Raw genomic sequence first — 21,739 nt, forward strand, 5'->3', positions numbered from 1 at the left:
ATGTTATATGCTAATCATTGGCTAGTGTGGATCAAGTGGTGGTGTCTTATTCTTTTTTTTTTTTTTACGGCGATAGCTACCAGAGTCATACAATACCTACAGTTTGAACTAACGCGACTCATGACGATTCGTATATATATATTGGGTATATCTTAGGTATCCTAGCTGCTGTAAAGAGCTAAACAAGGAGTAAAACACGTCATAACAATCATAAATTAAAACTAAACTAAAGCACAGTCTAACGTTCCTCCTTCACTTGGCCAACTTCAGCACCACAGTATCCACATCATAAACAAATATCTTCTCATTAGGATCATTAATATCATCAAGTATTTTCCCCTTGGGGTATTTCTTAAATAAGCTCTTGATATTAGTCTTTGTTGTAATCAATTCAAATTCATTTTGGTTTTGAGGTATGAATAGTGATTGAACTGTTCCTGTTGCTAGTAAGCTGATAAGACCAAGTTGTAGTAATTGCATTCTTGAAGGTGTATGAATAATGTGTTTGGGTATAGTGGGGTATTATTGATAGGAGTTAGTTGGCTGTGTTGAAATGGTTATGATACTTGAAAATGTATATTTATATATACATTATATAAATAAAGAGGAGTATTAGTGAAACAGTTGATGAGTTTATATAATAATCAACGTGTTTTCTGATACAACCCCCTTTACCCTTGCTTTGTATAGAATATGTCATAGGTGAATTCTATTCATTAAAGAATTTCCCAATTAGGAAATTTAATTATAATAATGTGGGAGAGAGAGTAAAAATAAAATTAACGTTATTAAATAAATTAAAATTGTTTTAAATTCAATGTCATGAAACACAAGACTGTGCGACACTTGATTATCTTCACCTAATTACTACTACTTGATCTCTAAATCTCCATTAACAAACATAAGGCACTGTGTATTGTTCGGATAATACCTGTAAATTTAAAAAACAGAAACATTTTAAGAAGATACGACAGAAGAACATGATTGGCAAAGATGTATAAAATCAACATTTTGCTTAAATGTTGTTGCAAAAAAAACATATTATTTCCCTACACCCTACACTGACTCAGGTTGGGCTTTCTGAAACCATCCTGTTTCAACATCCAAAGACAAGAAAGTAAGACCGTCAAAATATTATGCTATAATATTATTTGACGTTTCATTCCCATTTCTAGAAGCGTAGTTCATATACACTTGACCAACAACTTCTAGGTAATCGGAGAGCTGTGATATTATACAACTACACTACCCAGAAATACAGTTCTATTACAGTTATACCCTCTCATTACATATCATATGGTCTTATTTCGATTGACTGCAAAAAAGTAAATTATAAAAACTACAGTGGTGTGTGTTGTTTTCCCTCGTATAAAGATTTTGTTGGTTTCCTCGTGCACCAAACATCTGACTAAAAAAAATTATAAACCCAATCATCACCCAATCTTTTTTTTTAAAGTCAATTGCCCCACATAAAAAAAAGGAACTTTAAATCCTACCATACACACAGGGAAGCATACACAACTACAACAACAAACTCTTTCTAAATGTCACCACCAGGTCAAAAGAATTTCCACACGGCCAAACCAGAAGAGTCAACCGCTATTGATAGGTCAATACCCGAATTTGCAGCAGCCCAAACTTCCGATGAGGATGATTACTTTGCCAGCCATAATCCACCATCATATTTACCAGAAATAGAACAAGAATTGTCCCAATTTGTCAAGTTCCATCAAGAAAAAACTGGTAAAAAAATTGCATTGGTTACATCGGGAGGTACAACTGTTCCATTGGAAAACAATACTGTTCGATTTATTGATAATTTCAGTGCTGGTACTCGTGGTGCCACATCAGCCGAGTATTTCTTGGAGAATGGCTATGCTGTCATTTTCTTGCATCGTGAATTCTCATTATTACCTTATTCTAGACATTATAGTCATTCAACCAACTGTTTTCTTGATTTTATGATTGAACGTGATGGTAAGATTGAAATTAATCCTAAATTTAGTGATCAAATGTTGCAAGTTTATCGTAAATATCATCAATCCCAATCGACAAATTCATTATTATTGATCCCATTCACTACAGTTAATCAATATCTTTACACATTGAAGTCAATTTCAGAATCATTGAAAGTATATACCAATAAAGCCGTGTTTTATTTAGCTGCTGCTGTATCTGACTTTTTCATACCTCAATCAAGAATGCCTCAGCATAAGATTCAAAGTTCAGCTACTCAAGATGGAGAATTGGTGATTCGATTAGCTCAAGTGCCAAAGTTTCTAAGTCGATTGGTTGAGAATTGGACCTCGGGGGCAATGATTATAAGTTTCAAATTGGAAACTGATAATAAAATCTTGTTGAAAAAGGCAAGAAGTGCATTGGAGAGATATCATCATCAATTGGTTATTGGAAACTTGTTACAAACTAGGAAAAAAGAAGTTGTGTTTGTTAGTCCTGATGGAAGTGAAGAATGGATTCGATTGACTGATGATGAGGTGAAACTGGGGGTTGAAATTGAAAGTAGAATGATACCTGCAGTTATCAAGATACACGATGAGTGGATTAAAAAGTCAAACAAATAGGATAAGCCAGAAAAGCAAGCATGTACATATATTTTTTATATACAGAGCTATATATATATACATCTACAAGAAAGATACACCGATTCCATATTGTATACCTTTCCTAATTGAATCTCGTTCATTAGCAAAGATGGGCAAGACGAAATTCAACTCAAATCTAGCCATTGGATGGTTGTACAATATACCAAATCCATAACTTAAACAATACGAATGAGTAAATTGCTTAGCTGTATCCACAATTGATTCATTGCGGTTTAAGGATACCAATTTACCCCAATTGATGAAATTGTGAAACTTGAAGTTTGATGTCTTGTATTTCGGTACATCAGTGAATAATGAAACACCACCATTGAGGAAAACATCCCCACCAATGAATGAATTTTGATCTCTTGGTCCTAATCCATTCAATGTAAATGATCTAACATCGTTTGGACCTCCAATGAAAAACTTGTCTAGTATTGAGGATTTGCCAGTCAAAGGATACAAAAGACCCATTTTGGAACCAGTCAAGACATGTGAATTAATACCTGGTAAGCTCCATGCATGTTGTACTTGAGCTGCAGTCTTGACAAATGGAGTTTTGTTAAACTTGAACAATCCATTATATTCAATACCCCATTGAAGAAAAGATCCACCAAACGGAAGATGTTTACTATCTCTAGTATCATAATTGACATTATATGCAATTGATGACTTTACATTCTGACCACATTGTTGCAAAACTTGAAAACTCTTTGATCCATAATTATCCAAATCACGTATTGAATTTTCCAATATCACTTCATGATTCAATTTACAATTGTTAAATTGGGTATAGATTCGATTAACCAAACTTTTTGTGTGCACTTTACTTTGTATCCAGTCCAAGTTCCTCGTGTTTAGGCTGATGCAATTTTCCCAAATATAGTTACAATTGTTGAATAGTGGTTGATTGTAATTGAGTAAATATGACGAGGAAGTCTTTGTACCAGTAATGGCATCAAATACAAGATTTTCTCCACCTCCAAACATGTTTCGTAATTGAAATTGAATGTATCCATCACCTTCTCCATTACCAATATTTGTTCCAGTCTTGGCAAAAAATCGCTTTATTGGAATAGTATTGAAAATAGGCACCACATGAATAGCTCCTGCACTAGCACTAGCATTAGCACTCGCTGACAACCCACGACGAAGTCCAATCATGGGTGATCCACTACTCGATGCAACTTGATGCGTATTACATAGCACATTCTCCACAACACCAACTTTAATCAAATTTTTCAGAATATCATCAACCATAGACAAATATCGACGTAAAGAAAACACTTCACCAGAAAGCAAAGGCTTAAACTGTGATTCAATAAACGAGTCCCGGAAATGCCCACCATTGGTCAATTGCACGTTTCGTATCTTGATTGGTTGTGTTGAATGATCTTGGAATAAAGTTTGCAAAAATTGTTTATTTTGATCTAGAAGCTGTTGTTGTTTTTGTTGTTGTAGATTATTTAATTCCTTTTCGGCGTCGGTTAATTGTTTATCTGAGAGTTGATCTTGAGAGTTGGATCTCATATTCTCCATAAACTCTTCATCTTGACCTAGGATTGACATTGTCTTGATGAAAAGCTTCGATATGCAGAGAGAATCCTTCTTGGATTTTTTTTTTTCTTCCTACATCCTTTTGGGTACACTTCATTATCATTAAAAAAAGAAACATAAACATTAATACAACTTTAGAACAATAACCACAATTTTTTTGACTTCCCTACATTACTCTGGTGGAGAAATCGCCACATGAGGAACGGATCCACGTCCAGTTGATGACGAATCAGGACTCAAAAAATCAGTACTATTACTTCCAGTAGATCCAAGTGGAGCTCCTCCACCACCACCACCATTCCTTCTTTCTTCCTCTTCTTCTTCAATCAAAAGTCGAATACATTCTTTACCAGCCTCAGTTTGGAAATGCCGCCTTAATGCATCAGCACGTGCAAATTTCCTTCCACATCCATAAGGTTGACCATTCTTCAACATTCCTTTACACTGAAACTTCTTTTCACCAGAATGTAAATCTTCATGTCGCTTCCGATCATGTTGCCTAGCAAATGCTTTACCACATTGACTACAAATGAATGGCCGTTCATCTGTATGTGTACGCAAATGAGACTTCAAATTGTATGGTCTAGTGAAGCGCTTATCACACAAGTGACATGCATAAACACTAGGATGCTTTTGAGTTCGTTTTGAAGCTTGGTTTGGTACTGCCAATTCCAACATCTTTTCACGAGATGATACACCTGATGATCCCTCATTTTCGTCATTGTCTTCATCATCGCTATCATCATTGTCGCCATTAACGCTTTTAGTGGACACAGGAGATCTTGATCTTGATCGAGGTCTAGGAGACAAACTGTTGGAATTTTTCGAAGCGTGGCTTTTTCTCCTACCACGTTTAATAGATTGATATTCTGGGTTCAACAAATCTTTATTTTCCTCGTCAACTGCAGTATTGGGTGACGATGGAATAATTTGCGAATTCGGTACAAGGCTTCCACTACTCCTTTTCTCATCTTTCGAATCTCCCTCACTTCGGCTATTCGTTCTTGACAAGTTTAGTGATGAGTTTGCTGATGAGTTGCTAAACAATGAGGGCGTTCTAGCTGCCATAACTTCGGGAGCTTGATGGATTGAAATCACAATACCCAGGGAGTCTTTATGCACAGCTGCAGCTTGTTCATCACTTTGTTCCTTCATTTGATTATTGTACGTAGACAAGTTGTTTTCAGTAAGCAATTGATTTGCATCTGCACCTTCATCACGTTGTGTAGTAGTCTCTTGTTGCTTTGACCCGTCTGAATGTTCTGGAGGAGTCACTTTAATATCAAGATCAAATTCCATCTGTGGACTACGGAAGGTAAAGTGATTTGGATCAGATTCAGACTGGGCATTGGCATTACTAAGTTGAAGATTCTCTTCATATTGAGGTTCTTTCTGCACAAATGGTTGCGAGTCCATTTGAAACTCACGAGGGTATTCCATTCCAGCACCAAATTCCAATCCATTGAATTCCTCTCTTTGAAGATCAGCTTCAATACTCTGTTGCCATGCGCTGTTTGACGAAGTTGTAGGTAAATTGCCTGAACTTATCGATTCACCAAATGCAATGTCGGTGTTCAAATACTCATTGTTGTTATGCGTGTCGAAATGGTTCTGGGCCAAGTTTGTTGAAGAGTGACCACCATGTATCGAACCGGTTTCAGAAAATGCAGGACCAGGGACTTGAGGTGGGGCCAAGTTTGAGTGACTGAAATTCGAGGCAGCATCATGGTATGGTGAAGCTGGCTGAGATGAGTTGTCTGAATACAAAGATTGTGAAGAGAAATGACCTGGTGAATTTGGATTAAGGAAATTGTTATTCATTTGATTTTGCAGCTGAACTTGTAAAAAATCATTTTGTTGTGGGGTAGTGACTGCATTATTTACTGGTGAATGGAAACTTATCTGCGACGACGGTGTTAAAAAGTTGCTTTCAGTAAACTGTGGTAAGTCTTGAGTGTTTAGGGATAGACTATTGTTTGAGTTTATGTTCTCCGCATATTGATGTCCCATCTGGTCAAACTCGTTGTACTCATAGGATACTTGGACATTATTTTGATTTCCATACGTTTGATAACCAATCTCTGAATATGCTTCTTTGACATTGGGTTCCGGGATATCCTGGTATTGCTGAAAGTTATCATTTTGAATGCTTCTCTGGTAATCGTCAATATTCATGGAGTGTTGTTGTTGTGGCATATCCCCTAGCAGGAAATTGTTTATATCAAACTCTTGAAAAGTTGGGCGTCTCTGATTATAGTCTTCGTCATCATCTCTTCCGGAATTAGGATTGTATGACATAATGTTAACACTTTCCTGTGTTTTTTTTTTTTTCCCCTTTGCTAAGTATTTGGCTCTGCTGAGATAGATGAACGTGAATGGTAAGTAGTATGTGCTAGCTTATATATACGATGGGAGCTAATAGCAAAATGAATAGATTGTTAACTATTCTTCTATTGAAAAACTATCAATCACAGGGTAACCCTCGAAATTTGAAATTGAGATTTAATGAAGTTATTATTTTTTTTTTCTTCTTCTTCCTCTTCTTCTTCTGTTTGTTTGTTAATGTCTCAAAATCTTTTTGTCAATGACACAAATGGAGAAAATATGACACTAAAGAACCCCTCTTAATACAAAATCAATTGAAATAGTAGGTATAAGCCCTATGGGTTATAACACGAGTAACTGTAGAAAGCTTGAAGTAGTGGCAATCTGTGTTCAACAGAGCATGCTATCCACAGAGGTGTTTATTTGGGATAATGTAGCTATTTATAACTTACAAACAAAACCGCTTTTAAAGCCGATCAGATGACATTGAGTTTCATGATTGAAAACAGTTTACCCAATGAGAAGTGCTTCCCTTGATGTGTATATACGTCTTAACTAAAATACATATTAAACGTCTTTGCGTAAATATATATGTATGTATGTAATGTATCTTTGATCATCAAGAGTGAACAAGGCGCAGTTTTTCTACAATGCAAATTACGATTACACAAATGAATAGGAACACATAGAAACTTTAACAATAGGAGACAGGTACGAACTAAATACGTATAGTTTGACCTTCGGTGAAGCTTGTCTTAGAACAGTAACAGTTGGTATAATCGAATTCCACAGGCTACAGTAAAATGCACCAGGAAAGACAAGAAATTTTGTAAAGTACAGCTTTTCATGATAATCAGGGACATACAGCACCACACACACACAGTTCTTCAAAGGTTACTGAGATCAGGATTCACAAAAGAGCGGCATCGGATAACCAAGGGCCTCTCAGTGGTACCCGTCCTGGAGCCGTGCTTATGCATGTCTGCAAGAAGTCATTTTATTCCATCATTTTTTTTCTTTTGTATACAGCCTCGTTCTTTTTACAACCGCTAAATTTTATACCCGATTGTTTTATTTACGAGTTATATATATCTTTCCAGCGTGAGCAAGCTTATGAATAACTCCGACTATGCATACTATATTCAAACAACTCCCTTCGTCTTATTAATCACTACATCAAAAACAGCGTGCCATACGTCGGGTGCAAACGTTTTCACTTTTTCTATATGCTTGACTGTACCGTTTGGGTAGCTTGCTTCTATTTCGTCCTTCATTTTATTAAACTCATCAACATGAACATTTTCGTGCACGTGAACGAGACAGGGAGTTAACGATGTCTCTGCAACCAAGTTACTAGCAATTGACCAACTAGGTTTCGATGTAGGAAGCAAACCTAAGTTAACATGACTGATGTTTAAACTGTTTGCGTGCACGCTATCAAGCCTACTAGGGATAGCTTCATTGCTCTCTAGGAAAAGACAAGCATCGTATTTTGAGATATCATCAATCGAAAAATTGTCCCCCGTATTGTAAATCTTGTACTTGTAGCCAGCATGTTCCAAACTCCTCCTAAACCCTTCTATTGACCACGGATTCAATTCCCAGCAAAGCAATTTTGCTCCGTTTCGTAAATAACTTAATGAAAAGTATCCGATTCCACAATAGAAATCAAATACGAGTGACCCCTTAAGATTTTTGAAATTGTCAAGAATCCTCTTCTTTTCCTTGATGTTTCCCCTTGAAAACATTGTATACCTAGGAGCCCACGTCTGGTAAATCCCATTCTGTACCACCAGGCACCAAAACGCGTCATTGAAATCACCCTCAGTTGGCTCATCAACCCAATCGGGCCCAAAATTTCCAAATAGGGGGACCAAGCTGCTAGGTCTTCGAAGAATATCAGATTCTATAATTGGTCTGTTTAGTGCAACATGTGTTAGGCTCTTGTTCCCAAACATCAGTTGGTGATGTTGAAGTAAATACTGACAAAAGTCTTTCGGTAGAGTGTCATTGGTGTTGCCGCTAAAAAGTAGCATTGGTGGGTACACTGTCCATCTTTTGGGAACTTCAAAATGGGGAACATTATGTTGACGGCAGTACTTGTCCCTGATGGCATCTATTGTATGCAGGGGTTCCTCATATTCATACTGATCCCATTGCAAATCTGATAATTCAGGGGGGACTGTTTCCAATGTAGTGTAGATGTAAAAAACACCGTCACTCTTCTCTATCTTAAGAGATTTGTTGAACCATTGATTCTCCTCGAGCAAACTCTTGATTCGTTTAACATCGTTTGGATTAGTCACTTTCAACCTAATCATCTATCTGCGATGAGGAAGAGCTTTGTAGGAAAATTCACGACACGTGAGAAACGCGACATCACTTAACTTTGAAGAAAAAAAAAAAAACTTTTTTATTTTTTATTTTTTATTTTATTTTATTTTTTATTTTTTTTTTCTCTTTCGTTGTTGGATTTGACGTTGAAAAAAAAAAAAATTCAAAAATTTCAAACACTCGTGGGTGTTTCTGCATAAATAAATTACACAATTCATAGACTATACTGTTTAGAATATTGCATTTTGCTTGTTGATAACATAGTACACTAATTTCAATTCACCTTGCAATACTTATCAACCAGGAAACACGTCACCTACAGATAAACATTGTGCATATTTTTAGTTTTGGTCTCGAGATTTTAAATCATTGCCCAACTTTCCCTCAATCACTACACTTTCATAATCTCATGTCAGAAAACGAACACTTAGAAGCGGCACCAAAGGAAAGCCCAAATCAACACATTGAAACCAATGAACAGCAAAATGAGGTGATTCCAGAGGCAAAGGATGAATCTTCAACACCAGTAGCTCCTGCTTCAGCATTGGAAGGTGGACGTGAAACATCTAATAAAATATTATATGTTGGAAATTTACCCAAATCGGCGTCAGAAGAGCAAGTTAGTGAACTATTTTCAGTGTCAAAACCTATCAAATCTATAAAGTTGCTAAATGATAAAAACAAACTTGGATTCAATTATGCATTTATTGAGTTTGACGATAATGAAGAAGCTGATATGGCATTGAGCACTTTGAATGGGAAACTAGTCAATGATTGTGAAATCAAGGTTAATTGGGCTTATCAGTCAGCAACCATAGCAAGTAATAGTACCCCGGAAGATCCAACGTATAACATCTTTGTGGGGGATTTAAGTTCCGAGGTTAATGACGAAGGGTTAAAAATTGCATTCAACAAATTTGACTCGTTCAAAGAGGCACATGTCATGTGGGACATGCAAACTTCGAGATCTCGAGGTTATGGGTTTGTTACCTTTGGCAATCAAGAAGATGCAGAGTTGGCGCTTCAAACAATGAATGGAGAGTGGTTAGGCGGTAGAGCTATTAGATGTAATTGGGCTGCACATAAACAAACAAATAATCGGGATTACAACTCGCATGGAATGAGGAATCAGAATCGTTATAACCAACGACCATACAGGCCCTACAATGGAAAGAACTTTCATACATACAACAACCAGTTTTCGAATAATGGCCTGCAGCATATACCTCCAGGTTTGATAATGCCAGATTTGAACTTGTCGAGTGGAAGCTTGCCTTTGGGTACCCAGCCAATTGTCAACTCTCCACCAAATGGTCTCAGTACCAATGGCCAACAAGCTGGAAATATAACAGTAATGTCACCACAATCCTACGACATAGTATTAAGACAAACACCTTCATGGCAAACAACAGTCTACTTGGGAAATATTGCCCATGTTACGCAACAACAAGAAATATTACCATTGTTGCAAAATTTCGGATTTATTGTTGACTTTAAATTTCATCCAGAAAAGGGTTGTGCATTTGTAAAGTATGATTCACACGAGAGGGCAGCATTGGCAATTATCCAACTAGCTGGATTCAACTTGAATGGTAGACCGTTGAAATGTGGTTGGGGTAAAGAAAGGCCTCCACAGTATCAGAGTAGAACCCCAAGTTATGGACTGGGCCGGTGATAGGATATGTGTAGAGTCAATATAAAAGATGAAAAAGTCTGTTAGAAAAAGTGTACTTTGTAGACCCTGGCCTGTGATTCTTTAGCAAAACGAAGAAAAGAAAAATGGAAAAAAAAGAAGAAAAAAAAGAAAAACTGAAAATTTGTGTCTACCACCCTGTCATCGAAGTTTGGAGTGGAAAGAATATACATTAGAAATCTACTTTTTTATTTCATAAGTTCGAGCTCAGAGGGAAAGCAGATCCAACTACCGGTTTCAAACTTCTGTATGTTTACCCGATTGGTATTAATTTTATTGCTAAATTTTGTCATCATCAACGAATTAATCAAGTTGTCGCTATTCAAATCAAATAAGGTCTTGGCCACGGCATCCACATCGCTTTTAATATTACTTTCATTATACTATATATCAACGTCACTCAACTTGGAAACATCAGAGACCTGGGAAAAATACATTCCTTTCAACATCCCCCAACTATTTCACAAAGCAATGAATTCATCATCACGATTTGGAAGATCAGGAATTAATCGATTCAATAGGAAAAAGACTAGAGAGCAGAAATTTGCCATTGTAAATGGTGGTGAAGTGGGTGGAATCAGTAATGATGGAAACACCTGTTTTATGAATTCAGTTATACAGTCGTTGGCATCATCACGACAATTTATGAAGTTTATTGACTCGTATCTTTATTCAGAAATTGAAATTGATACAAAGAGTAGTGGTGAGAAGATTACCATGAAGTCGAACCAGCCGAAGCCGGAATTGCCTTTCACCACTGCGTTAAAGACCCTTTTGGATAATGTTAATGGAAAATATGGATCAAGAGGCAAGGAGTTTAGTACTAAGCCACTCTTGAATAAAATGCCCAATGGGCCAAGACAGAATTTCTTTAGTGGGTATAACCAAGAAGATGCACAAGAGTTTTACCAGTTGACCATGAGTCTTCTAGAAAAGGAGTTTAAAAAGATTAATCAAAGTAGATTACCTACACCAGAGCCAGAAGGAGAAAAGGAAAAGGAAACTAAATTCCAAGATGTACGCAACTTGAAAGAGATTGTTTCTGGGTGTAATAAATTGGGAAAATTGGGTGTTGTTTACGTCCCTGCTGCTCAAGTTGATCCTAATTTAGATGATGCCGAACACAAGGTTATGCCATTAGAGTTGATTACCCCAGTTGATGGTATTTCTTGTGAACGTATCGGTTGCTTAACTTGTGGTGAAGTTGGTGGAATACGGTATGCAGTCACCAGTGGATTGAGTTTAAATTTGCCTCAAAACCAATCGTATTATTCTAGCTTCAACTTGTCACAATTACTAAATGAATGGATCACCCCGGAAATCATTGATGATGTCAATTGTAACAGATGTGGGTTGTTACAAACACAGCAATTTCTTCTATCCACCGTTCAGGAACTTGAAAAAAAGGATAACAATTCAAAACTCATTGATCAAATAAAAACTAGATTATCTGCCATTGAATCAGAGCTAGAAAAACATCAAGTGAGTGATGAAGCATTTGAAAAGTTGACTGTTAAAAAACAAATCAAAAAGAGTAGAAAATCAAAGCAAATTTTTTTGGATAGACCACCGCCTTTGCTTAGTATACATATTAATCGATCACAATTTGATCCAAAAACTTATATGGTGGTTAAGAATCCAAATAATGTGACCTTTCCTGCTGTGTTGGATTTATCACCATACATTGTGGAACCAAATCAAATAAATATGGATGCTAGGATACCATTTAGGAAGCAGGATGAAAAGTTGATGAATTCGCAAGATGATTCTATTTCTGATGATAGTCAAACTGTTCCATCAACTGAGCAGCCGAAAGATGGCTTAATTTCTCCTAACGGTACGGCAATCTCATCAGCTGAATCCGATCCAAAATTGTTGTACAACTTAAAAGCAGTGATTGTACATTTTGGTACCCACAACTATGGCCATTATATTTGTTACAGGAAATTGAGAGGTACTTGGTGGAGAATTAGTGATGAATCAATCTATGTTGTGACTGAAGCCGAAGTGTTGGGAGGACAAGGTACATTTATGTTGTTTTATGAATACAATGATGGGTTTGTGGAGGTGTTGCAGAATGTTTCTGATGACGAGGAGGAGGAGGAATCGCGCGACAGGTCTAGTCCAGATGTGAAGGAGAGTGAGAGTGAAAGTGATAGTGACGAGAATTCAAAAGCTGGAGCAGTTACTGACTCGGAAACTGGAAATGATACATTGGCTGCATCAACAACGTCATTGTCTGATGTATCAATGAAGGGGGAACAAAAGGAAGAGTCAGAGGAGGAGTCAGAGGAGGAGTCTACGGAACAACCAAGACGGGATGAGTTTGACGTAGCTGAAGCTCAAGTTCATTTATAGTGCTATTTTAATTTAGAGTAAAATTATCATCATTAATTTCAGTTTTTTTTTTTTGTAACCACGATGAGTAGAGAAGATTTCCTTCAATGGCACGTAAACTAAAAGGTAAACACATCACCTCTAAAGGCCTAAAAGGATCACTAGCGAGGCTTAAAGTACAAGAACAAATCAATGCCAAAGCTATCAAGAATGCAGAAATTGAGAAACAAAACCAACTAAATAAACAAAAATCATTAACCAAGAAGCAAAAGAAGAATAATGCAAAACAAGCAGCAACGGTAAAAGGATACATGCCGTTCAAGGCTGATGATACGGTCTTGCTTGTCGGAGAAGGTGATTTCTCATTTGCTAAATCATTGATATTGCAAAATTTCATCCAACCGGAAAACTTGATTGCGACAAGTTACGACTCACTTGAAGATGTGAAACACAAGTATCCTGGTGTTGAGGCTACGTTAACTCAATTGACATCTGAAGGAGTACGAGTTCTACACGATGTGGATGCTACGGATTTACCAAAGACGTTACAATTTAATGCTAAACAGCGTCGTGGGACTGAAAGAGTGAAGTTGTTTGAAGATGGACGACAATTGCGATACATTATGTTTAATTTCCCTCATACTGGGTCAGGAATCAAAGATCAGGATCGCAATATTAAACAGCATCAAGAGTTGATGGTTGCGTTTTTTCAAAATTGTAACCGAGTGTTTGATTTGGTGAATGTGGCGAATAGGAAGCATAATGATTTTGATGGGTATAATGATGATGATGACGATTGCGGTAAGATTGTGGTGAGTCTTTTTGAAGGAGAACCATACAACTCATGGACAATTAAAGCGCTTGCCAAGAGTGAGGGGTATAAAGTTGAACAATCGGGTCGTTTTGAATGGACAATGTTTCCTGAATATCACCATAAACGGACAAATAGTGGGGTTAAAGATACGACGAAACCGGCCAATGAGCGAAATGCCAGAATCTACAAATTTGAAAAACACATACAAAGAGAGACAAAAGAGACTGTTAATGATTCCGATTCTGAGTAAGTAAATTTAAGCAGGGAACACGCGTATACAGTTGTCTATGTAGAACACCTCGTGAGTCAATGGATCCTTCACTTGTCCCTGTCTCAATAATGCACTTTGTTCTGATAGATATTCACCATTCAGTGATAACAACTTATCAAAGGGATAAATGTTTCCATTGGGTAGTCTAAATGGATTGTTGAAAATACTGGTGATTAATTGAGCAAAAGGTAGGTTCCTGCTTAATTGATACATTTCCGGTGAACAAACAGGGCAATTATTGACCTTGTGGAGTAGTTTATAGTAGTAATCGGGTCCTCTGTATTTACGCTGTATCAATGGATTAACAGATGTAGGAGCAGTAAATGAACTAAATTTGGCTGATGTGATTAATGTAGGAATTCCAGTGATGGGGAGTCCATTATGGGGAGTATCAATTGATGAATTTTCCTTGGTGTTATTAAACACGGTGTTTTCGGTATTGTGATAGCATGACTTTGTCTTGAGACTGGATAATCCTGCTGACAAGTAAACAAATAGTGGATAATGAGTAGTGATTCCGTAAAGCTTTACAAAGTTGTCGATAAAGCAGTGACCAAGGTTTTCCCATCGTTCGTTTGAAAGCAATTTCTCATACTCTCGATACGGTTGTGAGCGGAACATCAACTTGTTTGAAAACAGGGTATTGCCGAATGAGTTATCCATTGACCGGTATACTAATAGTCCACCTAGCCCTTTCAATCGTTCCAGATTGAGCTTGCAATTTTCCATCTCCTCGTTAGAATAGTTTTCCCTGTTCCCGTAACTTGATAAATTATCTTGAGAAAACTTTATAGCCTCATTGACGTCCCCACTTTCAATCAAAGTGAGATATTTACAGTAGTTGATTTCAAACTCAAGATTGGAATTGATTTTCTTAAGTGTTGACTTGTTGTCGTTAAACCAGCTGATTATCAATGACAAGTCATGGGCTTTGGTGATGGATAAATAAACCTTGTTGAACTCAAGGTACAAATCGTGATCAATAAGCTTACTAATCTTGGGGTTCGTTTTGCATAATGATTCAAGTAATTTGAAACCTAGATTCTCATCGTGTGTATTTGATTTAATCAAGTAGTCAACAATTAGCAAATTCGTTTCAGTTCGATACCAGTTTATCAAGTTTGCATTATGAAAATTGAGTAAATCCAGGTCCTCCAGAGGCTCCACATACTTGGTCAACTGTTGAATATTTTCCAATCGAGCAATCAATCGTGATCGATACTCCTCATCTTTCTTGATCAACACTTGCAACTTCTTCTGAAACGTTTCAAAGTTGCTAATCAACTTTCTAATCATTTCAAGTTTTATCTTCTTTGGAAGTGTGGCATTCTTTTTAATCTTTGTAATTTCATCACTAGTCAGTTTCTTTTGCTTTTCAACAAGTTTTTGAATCAGTTTGAAGTTCTTTTTCACAAGCTGAGCAGGAATGTTGAATTGAGGTTGATGGGTTTGAATGTGGAAATCTATTGTGGGTTCAGTCATACTTGATCAAGGGGTAATGTGTGTGGGGAGGGGATGCAACTCCTTAATTCGTGTAGCTTGTACAATTCTAAATGAAGCGGGTTACCGATATAAGTCAGGTGACGATTGGTGATTTGTGGTTATGTAGCGTATGCGGATTTAGTGCTTGAGTGTAAAGCGTGTGTTACTCTAGCTCTCTAAAACTTATCTGTTGCTCGCGTGGCTCAATCCTTTTTAAATGATTTCCGAGCCGAAGGTTCGGAAATATATCTCCACGCACGTGACTCAAGCCACAAAATTTAATTAGGCAATTTACAACACATTTGATCTATTCAAGAGAGTAGAGGTAATTTAGTTTGACCTGTTTAGTATCCAAGCCTAAGCAGTTGTTCTAAAGCAGGAAGAGAAAGTGAAAAGCAGCTTAAGGGGTCCCACGTGGAATTGTTGAAAAATTCAGCTTCAACAAATCCCAAAAACTTGAAGATGATTACGGTTAACTATAACACTATTGAATTAAACTCAATCGATTGAAGACTACAGTTACTTCTTTCTTGGTGATGAGGCAACAACTTGATGATCAAAAAGAAGCAATTTCAAGAGAGGTGCTCAAACTCTAATTTCTTTTTTTCTTTTTTTTTTTTTTTTTAATTGCTTATTTTCACGAAGAGGTCTAATCCTTACGAATATACATATCCCCAAAACGCGAGAAGTGAGTTGGACCATAAGTAAAGTTTTCATGGTAACCGAGGAGAAAATGAATGCTTGACAACAGGCGTAACAAATGGTGTGATTCGACATAATGATAGAGATCAATACATATATATGACTATTTGTGTAACTTTCAATTAAAACACAATAATGACAATGTAGAGGGTGTGGCGCCAATTTACAAATGAAACCCATCGACGAGAAACGTTTACTTTCCAACATGTTGCAATATTCAAACTTTTACTTTTCTCAAACCCTTTTTTTTATAACTCAAGGTGTTAATCAATGACTGAGAAATCGATCGCTATAATTGGCGCAGGACCAGCAGGACTAGCTGCATTATATGAGTTCCTAAACACATCCAAAGACGGCAGTTCAACATTAACCGATGCATCAAAGACCTACAAGGACTTTCCTCGACCCAAGGAAGCTGCATTTTCCAAGATTGTTGCTTTTGAGCTGAAGGATGCCGCTGGAGGGATTTGGGCTCCAGCCACGCCCGAGGCTGATTTGCCAGTGCCACCACAACATTTATTTCATAAAGTCAATGATCCATTCGTTATTAAACCGGCTAATGATTTACCTGAAAATGTCGAAGATGCAACTTTAGAAAAGCCTATAGTTGTTGATAATGGACCGAATTATTCCGAGGAGGATGAAGAAGGAGGAGCAAGTAAGCCATACCATGGTCCGTTGATTAACGAGTTGGAATGGAGCAGGTCAGGTATTTTCTCATTCTTGTTCACTAATATACCTACTCGATTCACGAGGTATTCCTATTTACCTAACGAGGAGAAATACCTCGACCAAAGTAGAAAGATTTATCCATTTTTAACTCACCAGGAACTTACTAAACGCTTTGCCGATTTCATAAAAGATAACGAATTGGACAAACACATTCGATTAAACACATCAGTTGAAAAAGTGGAGAAACATGGAGACAAGTGGCTAGTTACCGTCCGAAAGAAACAAGGTTCTCAAAGTCATTGGTATAGTGAATCTTTTGACCATGTGGTTGTTGCCAATGGTCACTATACACTCCCTTACATCCCATCAATTAAAGGCTTAGCAAACTACAATGCAAAATTTCCCAACAGTTTAAGCCATGCCAAGTCATTTAGAGAGCTAGAGGAATTCAAAAACAAGCGAGTCTTGGTCATTGGCGGTGGGATCTCAACTGTCAACATCTTACAATATCTAGTCCCCATTGCCAAATCGGTAACTAATTCCAAACGTGGTCCTCATGCTGTGTTTCCATATATCAATGATGCGTTAGTTTCCGATGAGATTGAACCAAAAGGTACGATAGATCATGTGGACCCAGTAACTGGTGAATTCCACTTCACTGATGGATCAATTGGTCAATATGATAAAGTGATATTTTCAACTGGATATCATTACCATTTCCCATTTTTCCCAAATCAGGACCATTTCAAATTGATCAACCCAGGAAATGTCAGTCGTGTTGGTGGTTTATACCTAAACACATTTGATCAAGTTGATCCAACTCTTGGAGCAGTTGGGATCACAGTTTCACAATTAAATTTCCATACAATTGAAGGCAGTGCTGCTGCCTTAGCTGGAGTATGGTCCGGTGCTAAAAGCTTACCACCATTGGAAGAGCAACAAGCTTGGGAGCAGAAGTTAGTTGCTGAACGTGGTGATTCTTTACTGTTTCATTATTATAATCACCATAATGCAAAGGACTTTATTGAGCTTGTTTTGCCTTATTTTCCCAAGGGAAGGTATAATCCAATTGAGATCGATGGGGCGCATGTGTCTGACGTAGATGAGGGTATTAAGAGGTTGGAGAAGTTGTTTTATGGGTTGAAGGAAGGTAAGATTGGGATTGAGGAGACTAATCCGTCATGGAAGGGTGAACCAAAGAATGTAGACAAGAATGCGGAGGATGAGAAAGGAAGCAAGATTGCCAACGTTGAAGTCAACGTGGAAGAAGCTGAATTGGTACCTATTTAAAATCTCTATAGAATTAATCTACAACTTTGACACTGCCGTAATAAAAATCCTCTATAACTCTTGAATAATATAAACTGTTTCCTATCTAAATGTACAAATAATAATAATAATAAAAAAAAAAAAAAGCAAAAATGACAGGGTTCCTGTTTTAGCAACCACCAGTCAAACTATTCTTGGGGAAGCTATAACCAGCATCTTCAAACGAAGTGATATTTGGATTCGAATAAAGATCCAAATGTTCTTGAATATAATCATAAGTTGGATAATCGGAAGGATCACAACCAACATTAATTTGATCTGGTGGTTGGTATATTCTCACATAATCAATATGGAACTGCGATGGGAAAATCACCGAGTTCCAATCTATATATGCCCAGTTGTTTGATATACCCAAGTTGAAAATCATACTCATTGGTTCTTTCGATAAGGGTCTCCAGCCGATATTTCCATTGGGGTGAAGCGAAGTTGAATGAACTGTCAATGTTGGATCTCTTCCCACATACCATCTCAAATATCCATCAGAATCATCATTAAGATATTCGTAGCCATATCGTTGGTACTGGTGTTCTAATCCATCCCCTCGCTCATACCACGTTATATTCAATGTCGTCGTAGCTGAAAACGCCTGTTGGTAAGGACCACCGGCATAGGTATTCATTGTAGTGACGGAATAGTTGTAAATTTCAATAAAATCGTAATCTGGCATATACCAAATATCCATAGGTGCCAATTGTAAAGATTGTGAAGCAACACCATTATTTGATTTACTTCCATCACTGACAGTCATAATTTCAGCTTCAATGATATCAATTTCTGGAGCTCCTCTACCTGTGCCTCTATTTGGATGTGATTCGCCAGGACATGTACATTTGTTCAACCTTTGCCCTGGTAGATATGATATTCCATCGGGCGATGATTGATTGGGAGTAATACCAGCATCACATGTATCGTAGGAGTAAGGCCATACACCTTCAGTAGAACCTAAGTATCCTGGACGGCCAAGGTTACCCATCGTCCATAAACCAGGCCATAATCCAGAAACAGTACCATAGTTGGGTAATCTTGCTGAAACTTCGATTCTTCCCTGGGTAAAGCACATTTTGTTCCATGATTGAACCATACCAGAACGGTAGAACAAATCATGGTTTTTGAAAGCATCCATACGCAACACCAATGTACCGTTGGCAGTAGTGACAGCATCTGGGTCATACCACTCAAGATCTTTAGTGGCATCATAATGAATATCAGGAGCAGTAAAGAATTGATCGTCACCATCGTAAAACGTTCTTCCTTCAGCATTAAACTCGTCAGAAAAGACCAATGTCCATTTATCGCCACTTTTCGATTCCAAAGTTAATGCATCTTCTGGCGTATCTGGATCAACCAAGCTCTGACGTATAGCACTTAACATTGGGTACTCATATTGAGTCAAAACTTCATAGGATTGTGGGCGGTATGGTTGCGTTGCACCAGAATATGTCAATACTGGCAACAAGATAAACACCACGATAACAACTATAGCCAAAAAGATCACTCCTAAAAGACCTCCTAGTGAACGTTTATCAATATTCTTTAGATCATATAAAAATCTATTCTTCTCATATTCTGCATCAACCACTGGATCAGGGTTGTGCAAGTAGTCGTCTGGTTCCTTATCCTCGATACTCAAGGGGAAAGATGATGCTGGATAACCACCAAATGGAGAGAAATCATTAGGATAAGGATTTGAATTTTGTGAATCTAGATCATTTAATGAATTCGATGATGAAGATTGAGACATGTGATAATTGTTTGTGGCACCACTCTTCTCCTTTTCTGATGGGTACATTTGTGTTGCTAACGATGCCGATGATACAACTCTAGAGCCTGCCATGGAAGGGTATCTATCAAACTCTGCAGGACTTGATGGATTTAACCGATCATAGTCTCTATTCAAAGCTCTAGATTCATCTGAGCTTGATGTTTCATTCATGAGGAGATTGGAACTACCTCCATTCGTGTAGTAGCCTCCATGGGGCAGGAATGTGTTTCCATATGATTCTAGGTTGTTATTATTGACCAGTCTATGCAGTTGTGGTTGTTGAAATTCATAGCCTGGTTGATTTGGAGATGCCGATGAGTGAGACGAGAGTTCTCCTTCGTCAGCAAATGGGTTCCTGTTGACATCGTCTCGTGAAGATACTTGTTCGTAATCAGGAGAATTTATATTGAAACGAGGGGCGTTGGATGTAAGATTTCGATCGGATGCCATTATATATATATGAGTGCCCCTTCTTTTTCTTCTTTAGTAACTTATAATAATATAGTATTCTCTTGTCAGTAAACCTGTTATTTTTTTCTTCTTCTTTGCAAAGAAACCCTTTTTAAATTTATTTTTCTTGGGTTGGATCCCTCTCTCTTGGCTTTTGAAGATTAAGGTTTTTCTTTTAAACGAGTGTGAGTAGATTCAAGAACGATACGTAGGGGAAGCTTGTTCTGAACTGGGTGTTCTGCTGGTTGTTTAATGTAAGCTTATGGTAGGTTTAATGATTGTAAAATAACTTAATCGTCTGAAAAGGAAAAAGAAAGATCTCTCTGTTAATGGTTGCTTAATATTTTTTTTTTTTTTGTTGTTGATGATGATAATACCAATAGAGAGATCTCTCTCTCTGTCTCTCTGTACTGCGTCTTCTTCAAATTTCTTTTTTTTTTTTTTATTTTATTTTTTATTTAAAGTCGTGTGAACTGTAACAAAATAATAATGAGATACTATTGTGTTTTGTGTTTCTTATTGTGTTTTTTGATTTTGTTTTTTCAGACTTTTCTTTTTTTTTTCTTTTTTTCGTGTCTTGCACAAATGTACACGACTTTCTTTTAATTACTGTCTTTTACTACAAACCAAGATGATGGCTGTGAAATGTTAAAACTTATTGCATATACAATTGGTAAGCCCATATTTACAGAATCCATCTGCGATGTCGCAATCAAAGACTCGCTTAATCTACATCTCTAATAAGGCAGCTCTTCACATACTATCTAAACCAAATGAAGTAAATATGTAAACAAACCACAAATTATTTTCTTTTAAAGACACGGATATAAAAAAATAAAATGCAAAATGCAAAATGCAACAAAAACTTGACTCCTTTTTGTCCTGCACTTATTCTCTCTCTCTTGTTCTGATCCACCTATGTGTACCTGATTTTTTTTTTTGTTCTTTTTTTTGCACAAGTAAGTCTGTCAATCTCACTAGCCTTGCGAGTTATAGTTTGACGTCTTTTTCACTAACCATTTCCAATTGCACAACAACATATACTCAACACTTGTAAACGTGTTCGAAAAAAACCTAGCTGCAACTAAGATCTCTATCGTATGTTTATCTTATAAGCCTTCCTGTCTTAAGTGCGAAGCCACCTTACAAGTAAATACTCCCTTTGAACATTTATTAATAGAAAGACAGAGAATGATGACAATGAAGAAGGCGTATGAGTTTTTTCTTGTGTTTTTTTTTTTTTGTATTGTACAAAGGCAAGAAGGGGGCGAAGTTTTGACTTGAGAAATTTTGTTTAACAACAGCAACAACAACAACAACAAAGCCGCAATAAAGTGCAAACCAATGACGTACGATTGATAAAAATAAGAAAAAAACATATATATACCACACACATTCACGTCTTGTT

The 21,739-nt window shown here is 37.0% G+C and overlaps 11 protein-coding genes across 11 annotated transcripts; 5 read left to right on the forward strand and 6 right to left on the reverse strand. All coding sequences in view use genetic code 12, as the record gives it.

Moving 5' to 3' along the window:
- Positions 1-252: 252 nt before the first annotated feature.
- Positions 253-480, reverse strand: I9W82_001303 (uncharacterized protein; the record flags this gene model as incomplete). The annotated part of the gene is made up of 1 exon (XM_067690034.1): positions 253-480. The coding sequence occupies one exon, from the start codon at positions 478-480 to the stop codon at positions 253-255; it is 228 nt and encodes a 75-aa protein (XP_067551324.1).
- Positions 481-1,544: 1,064 nt separating this feature from the next.
- Positions 1,545-2,582, forward strand: I9W82_001304 (phosphopantothenate--cysteine ligase; the record flags this gene model as incomplete). The annotated part of the gene is made up of 1 exon (XM_067690035.1): positions 1,545-2,582. The coding sequence occupies one exon, from the start codon at positions 1,545-1,547 to the stop codon at positions 2,580-2,582; it is 1,038 nt and encodes a 345-aa protein (XP_067551325.1).
- A 63-nt stretch (positions 2,583-2,645) lies between these two features.
- Positions 2,646-4,172, reverse strand: SAM50 (SAM complex subunit; the record flags this gene model as incomplete). The annotated part of the gene is made up of 1 exon (XM_067690036.1): positions 2,646-4,172. The coding sequence occupies one exon, from the start codon at positions 4,170-4,172 to the stop codon at positions 2,646-2,648; it is 1,527 nt and encodes a 508-aa protein (XP_067551326.1).
- Positions 4,173-4,331: 159 nt separating this feature from the next.
- On the reverse strand, positions 4,332-6,458 carry CRZ1 (DNA-binding transcription factor; the record flags this gene model as incomplete). Its single annotated transcript, XM_067690037.1, has 1 exon — positions 4,332-6,458. One exon carries the CDS (start codon positions 6,456-6,458, stop codon positions 4,332-4,334), a length of 2,127 nt encoding a protein of 708 aa, XP_067551327.1.
- Positions 6,459-7,627: 1,169 nt separating this feature from the next.
- On the reverse strand, positions 7,628-8,806 carry TRM12 (Trm12p; the record flags this gene model as incomplete). The annotated part of the gene is made up of 1 exon (XM_067690038.1): positions 7,628-8,806. The coding sequence occupies one exon, from the start codon at positions 8,804-8,806 to the stop codon at positions 7,628-7,630; it is 1,179 nt and encodes a 392-aa protein (XP_067551328.1).
- Positions 8,807-9,228: 422 nt separating this feature from the next.
- Positions 9,229-10,494, forward strand: I9W82_001308 (uncharacterized protein; the record flags this gene model as incomplete). The annotated part of the gene is made up of 1 exon (XM_067690039.1): positions 9,229-10,494. The coding sequence occupies one exon, from the start codon at positions 9,229-9,231 to the stop codon at positions 10,492-10,494; it is 1,266 nt and encodes a 421-aa protein (XP_067551329.1).
- A 489-nt stretch (positions 10,495-10,983) lies between these two features.
- On the forward strand, positions 10,984-12,870 carry UBP1 (ubiquitin-specific protease; the record flags this gene model as incomplete). Its single annotated transcript, XM_067690040.1, has 1 exon — positions 10,984-12,870. One exon carries the CDS (start codon positions 10,984-10,986, stop codon positions 12,868-12,870), a length of 1,887 nt encoding a protein of 628 aa, XP_067551330.1.
- An 86-nt stretch (positions 12,871-12,956) lies between these two features.
- I9W82_001310 (25S rRNA (uracil2634-N3)-methyltransferase) lies at positions 12,957-13,913 on the forward strand (the record flags this gene model as incomplete). The annotated part of the gene is made up of 1 exon (XM_067690042.1): positions 12,957-13,913. The coding sequence occupies one exon, from the start codon at positions 12,957-12,959 to the stop codon at positions 13,911-13,913; it is 957 nt and encodes a 318-aa protein (XP_067551331.1).
- A 6-nt stretch (positions 13,914-13,919) lies between these two features.
- On the reverse strand, positions 13,920-15,416 carry I9W82_001311 (glucose-induced degradation complex subunit; the record flags this gene model as incomplete). The annotated part of the gene is made up of 1 exon (XM_067690043.1): positions 13,920-15,416. The coding sequence occupies one exon, from the start codon at positions 15,414-15,416 to the stop codon at positions 13,920-13,922; it is 1,497 nt and encodes a 498-aa protein (XP_067551332.1).
- Positions 15,417-16,388: 972 nt separating this feature from the next.
- Positions 16,389-18,080, forward strand: I9W82_001312 (uncharacterized protein; the record flags this gene model as incomplete). Its single annotated transcript, XM_067690044.1, has 1 exon — positions 16,389-18,080. The coding sequence occupies one exon, from the start codon at positions 16,389-16,391 to the stop codon at positions 18,078-18,080; it is 1,692 nt and encodes a 563-aa protein (XP_067551333.1).
- A 148-nt stretch (positions 18,081-18,228) lies between these two features.
- Positions 18,229-20,331, reverse strand: KRE6 (beta-glucan synthesis-associated protein; the record flags this gene model as incomplete). The annotated part of the gene is made up of 1 exon (XM_067690045.1): positions 18,229-20,331. One exon carries the CDS (start codon positions 20,329-20,331, stop codon positions 18,229-18,231), a length of 2,103 nt encoding a protein of 700 aa, XP_067551334.1.
- Positions 20,332-21,739: the final 1,408 nt, after the last annotated feature.

Source organism: Candida metapsilosis (assembly GCF_017655625.1).
Source record: "Candida metapsilosis strain BP57 chromosome Unknown scaffold1, whole genome shotgun sequence".
NCBI classification, from domain to species: domain Eukaryota; kingdom Fungi; phylum Ascomycota; class Pichiomycetes; order Serinales; family Debaryomycetaceae; genus Lodderomyces; species Lodderomyces metapsilosis.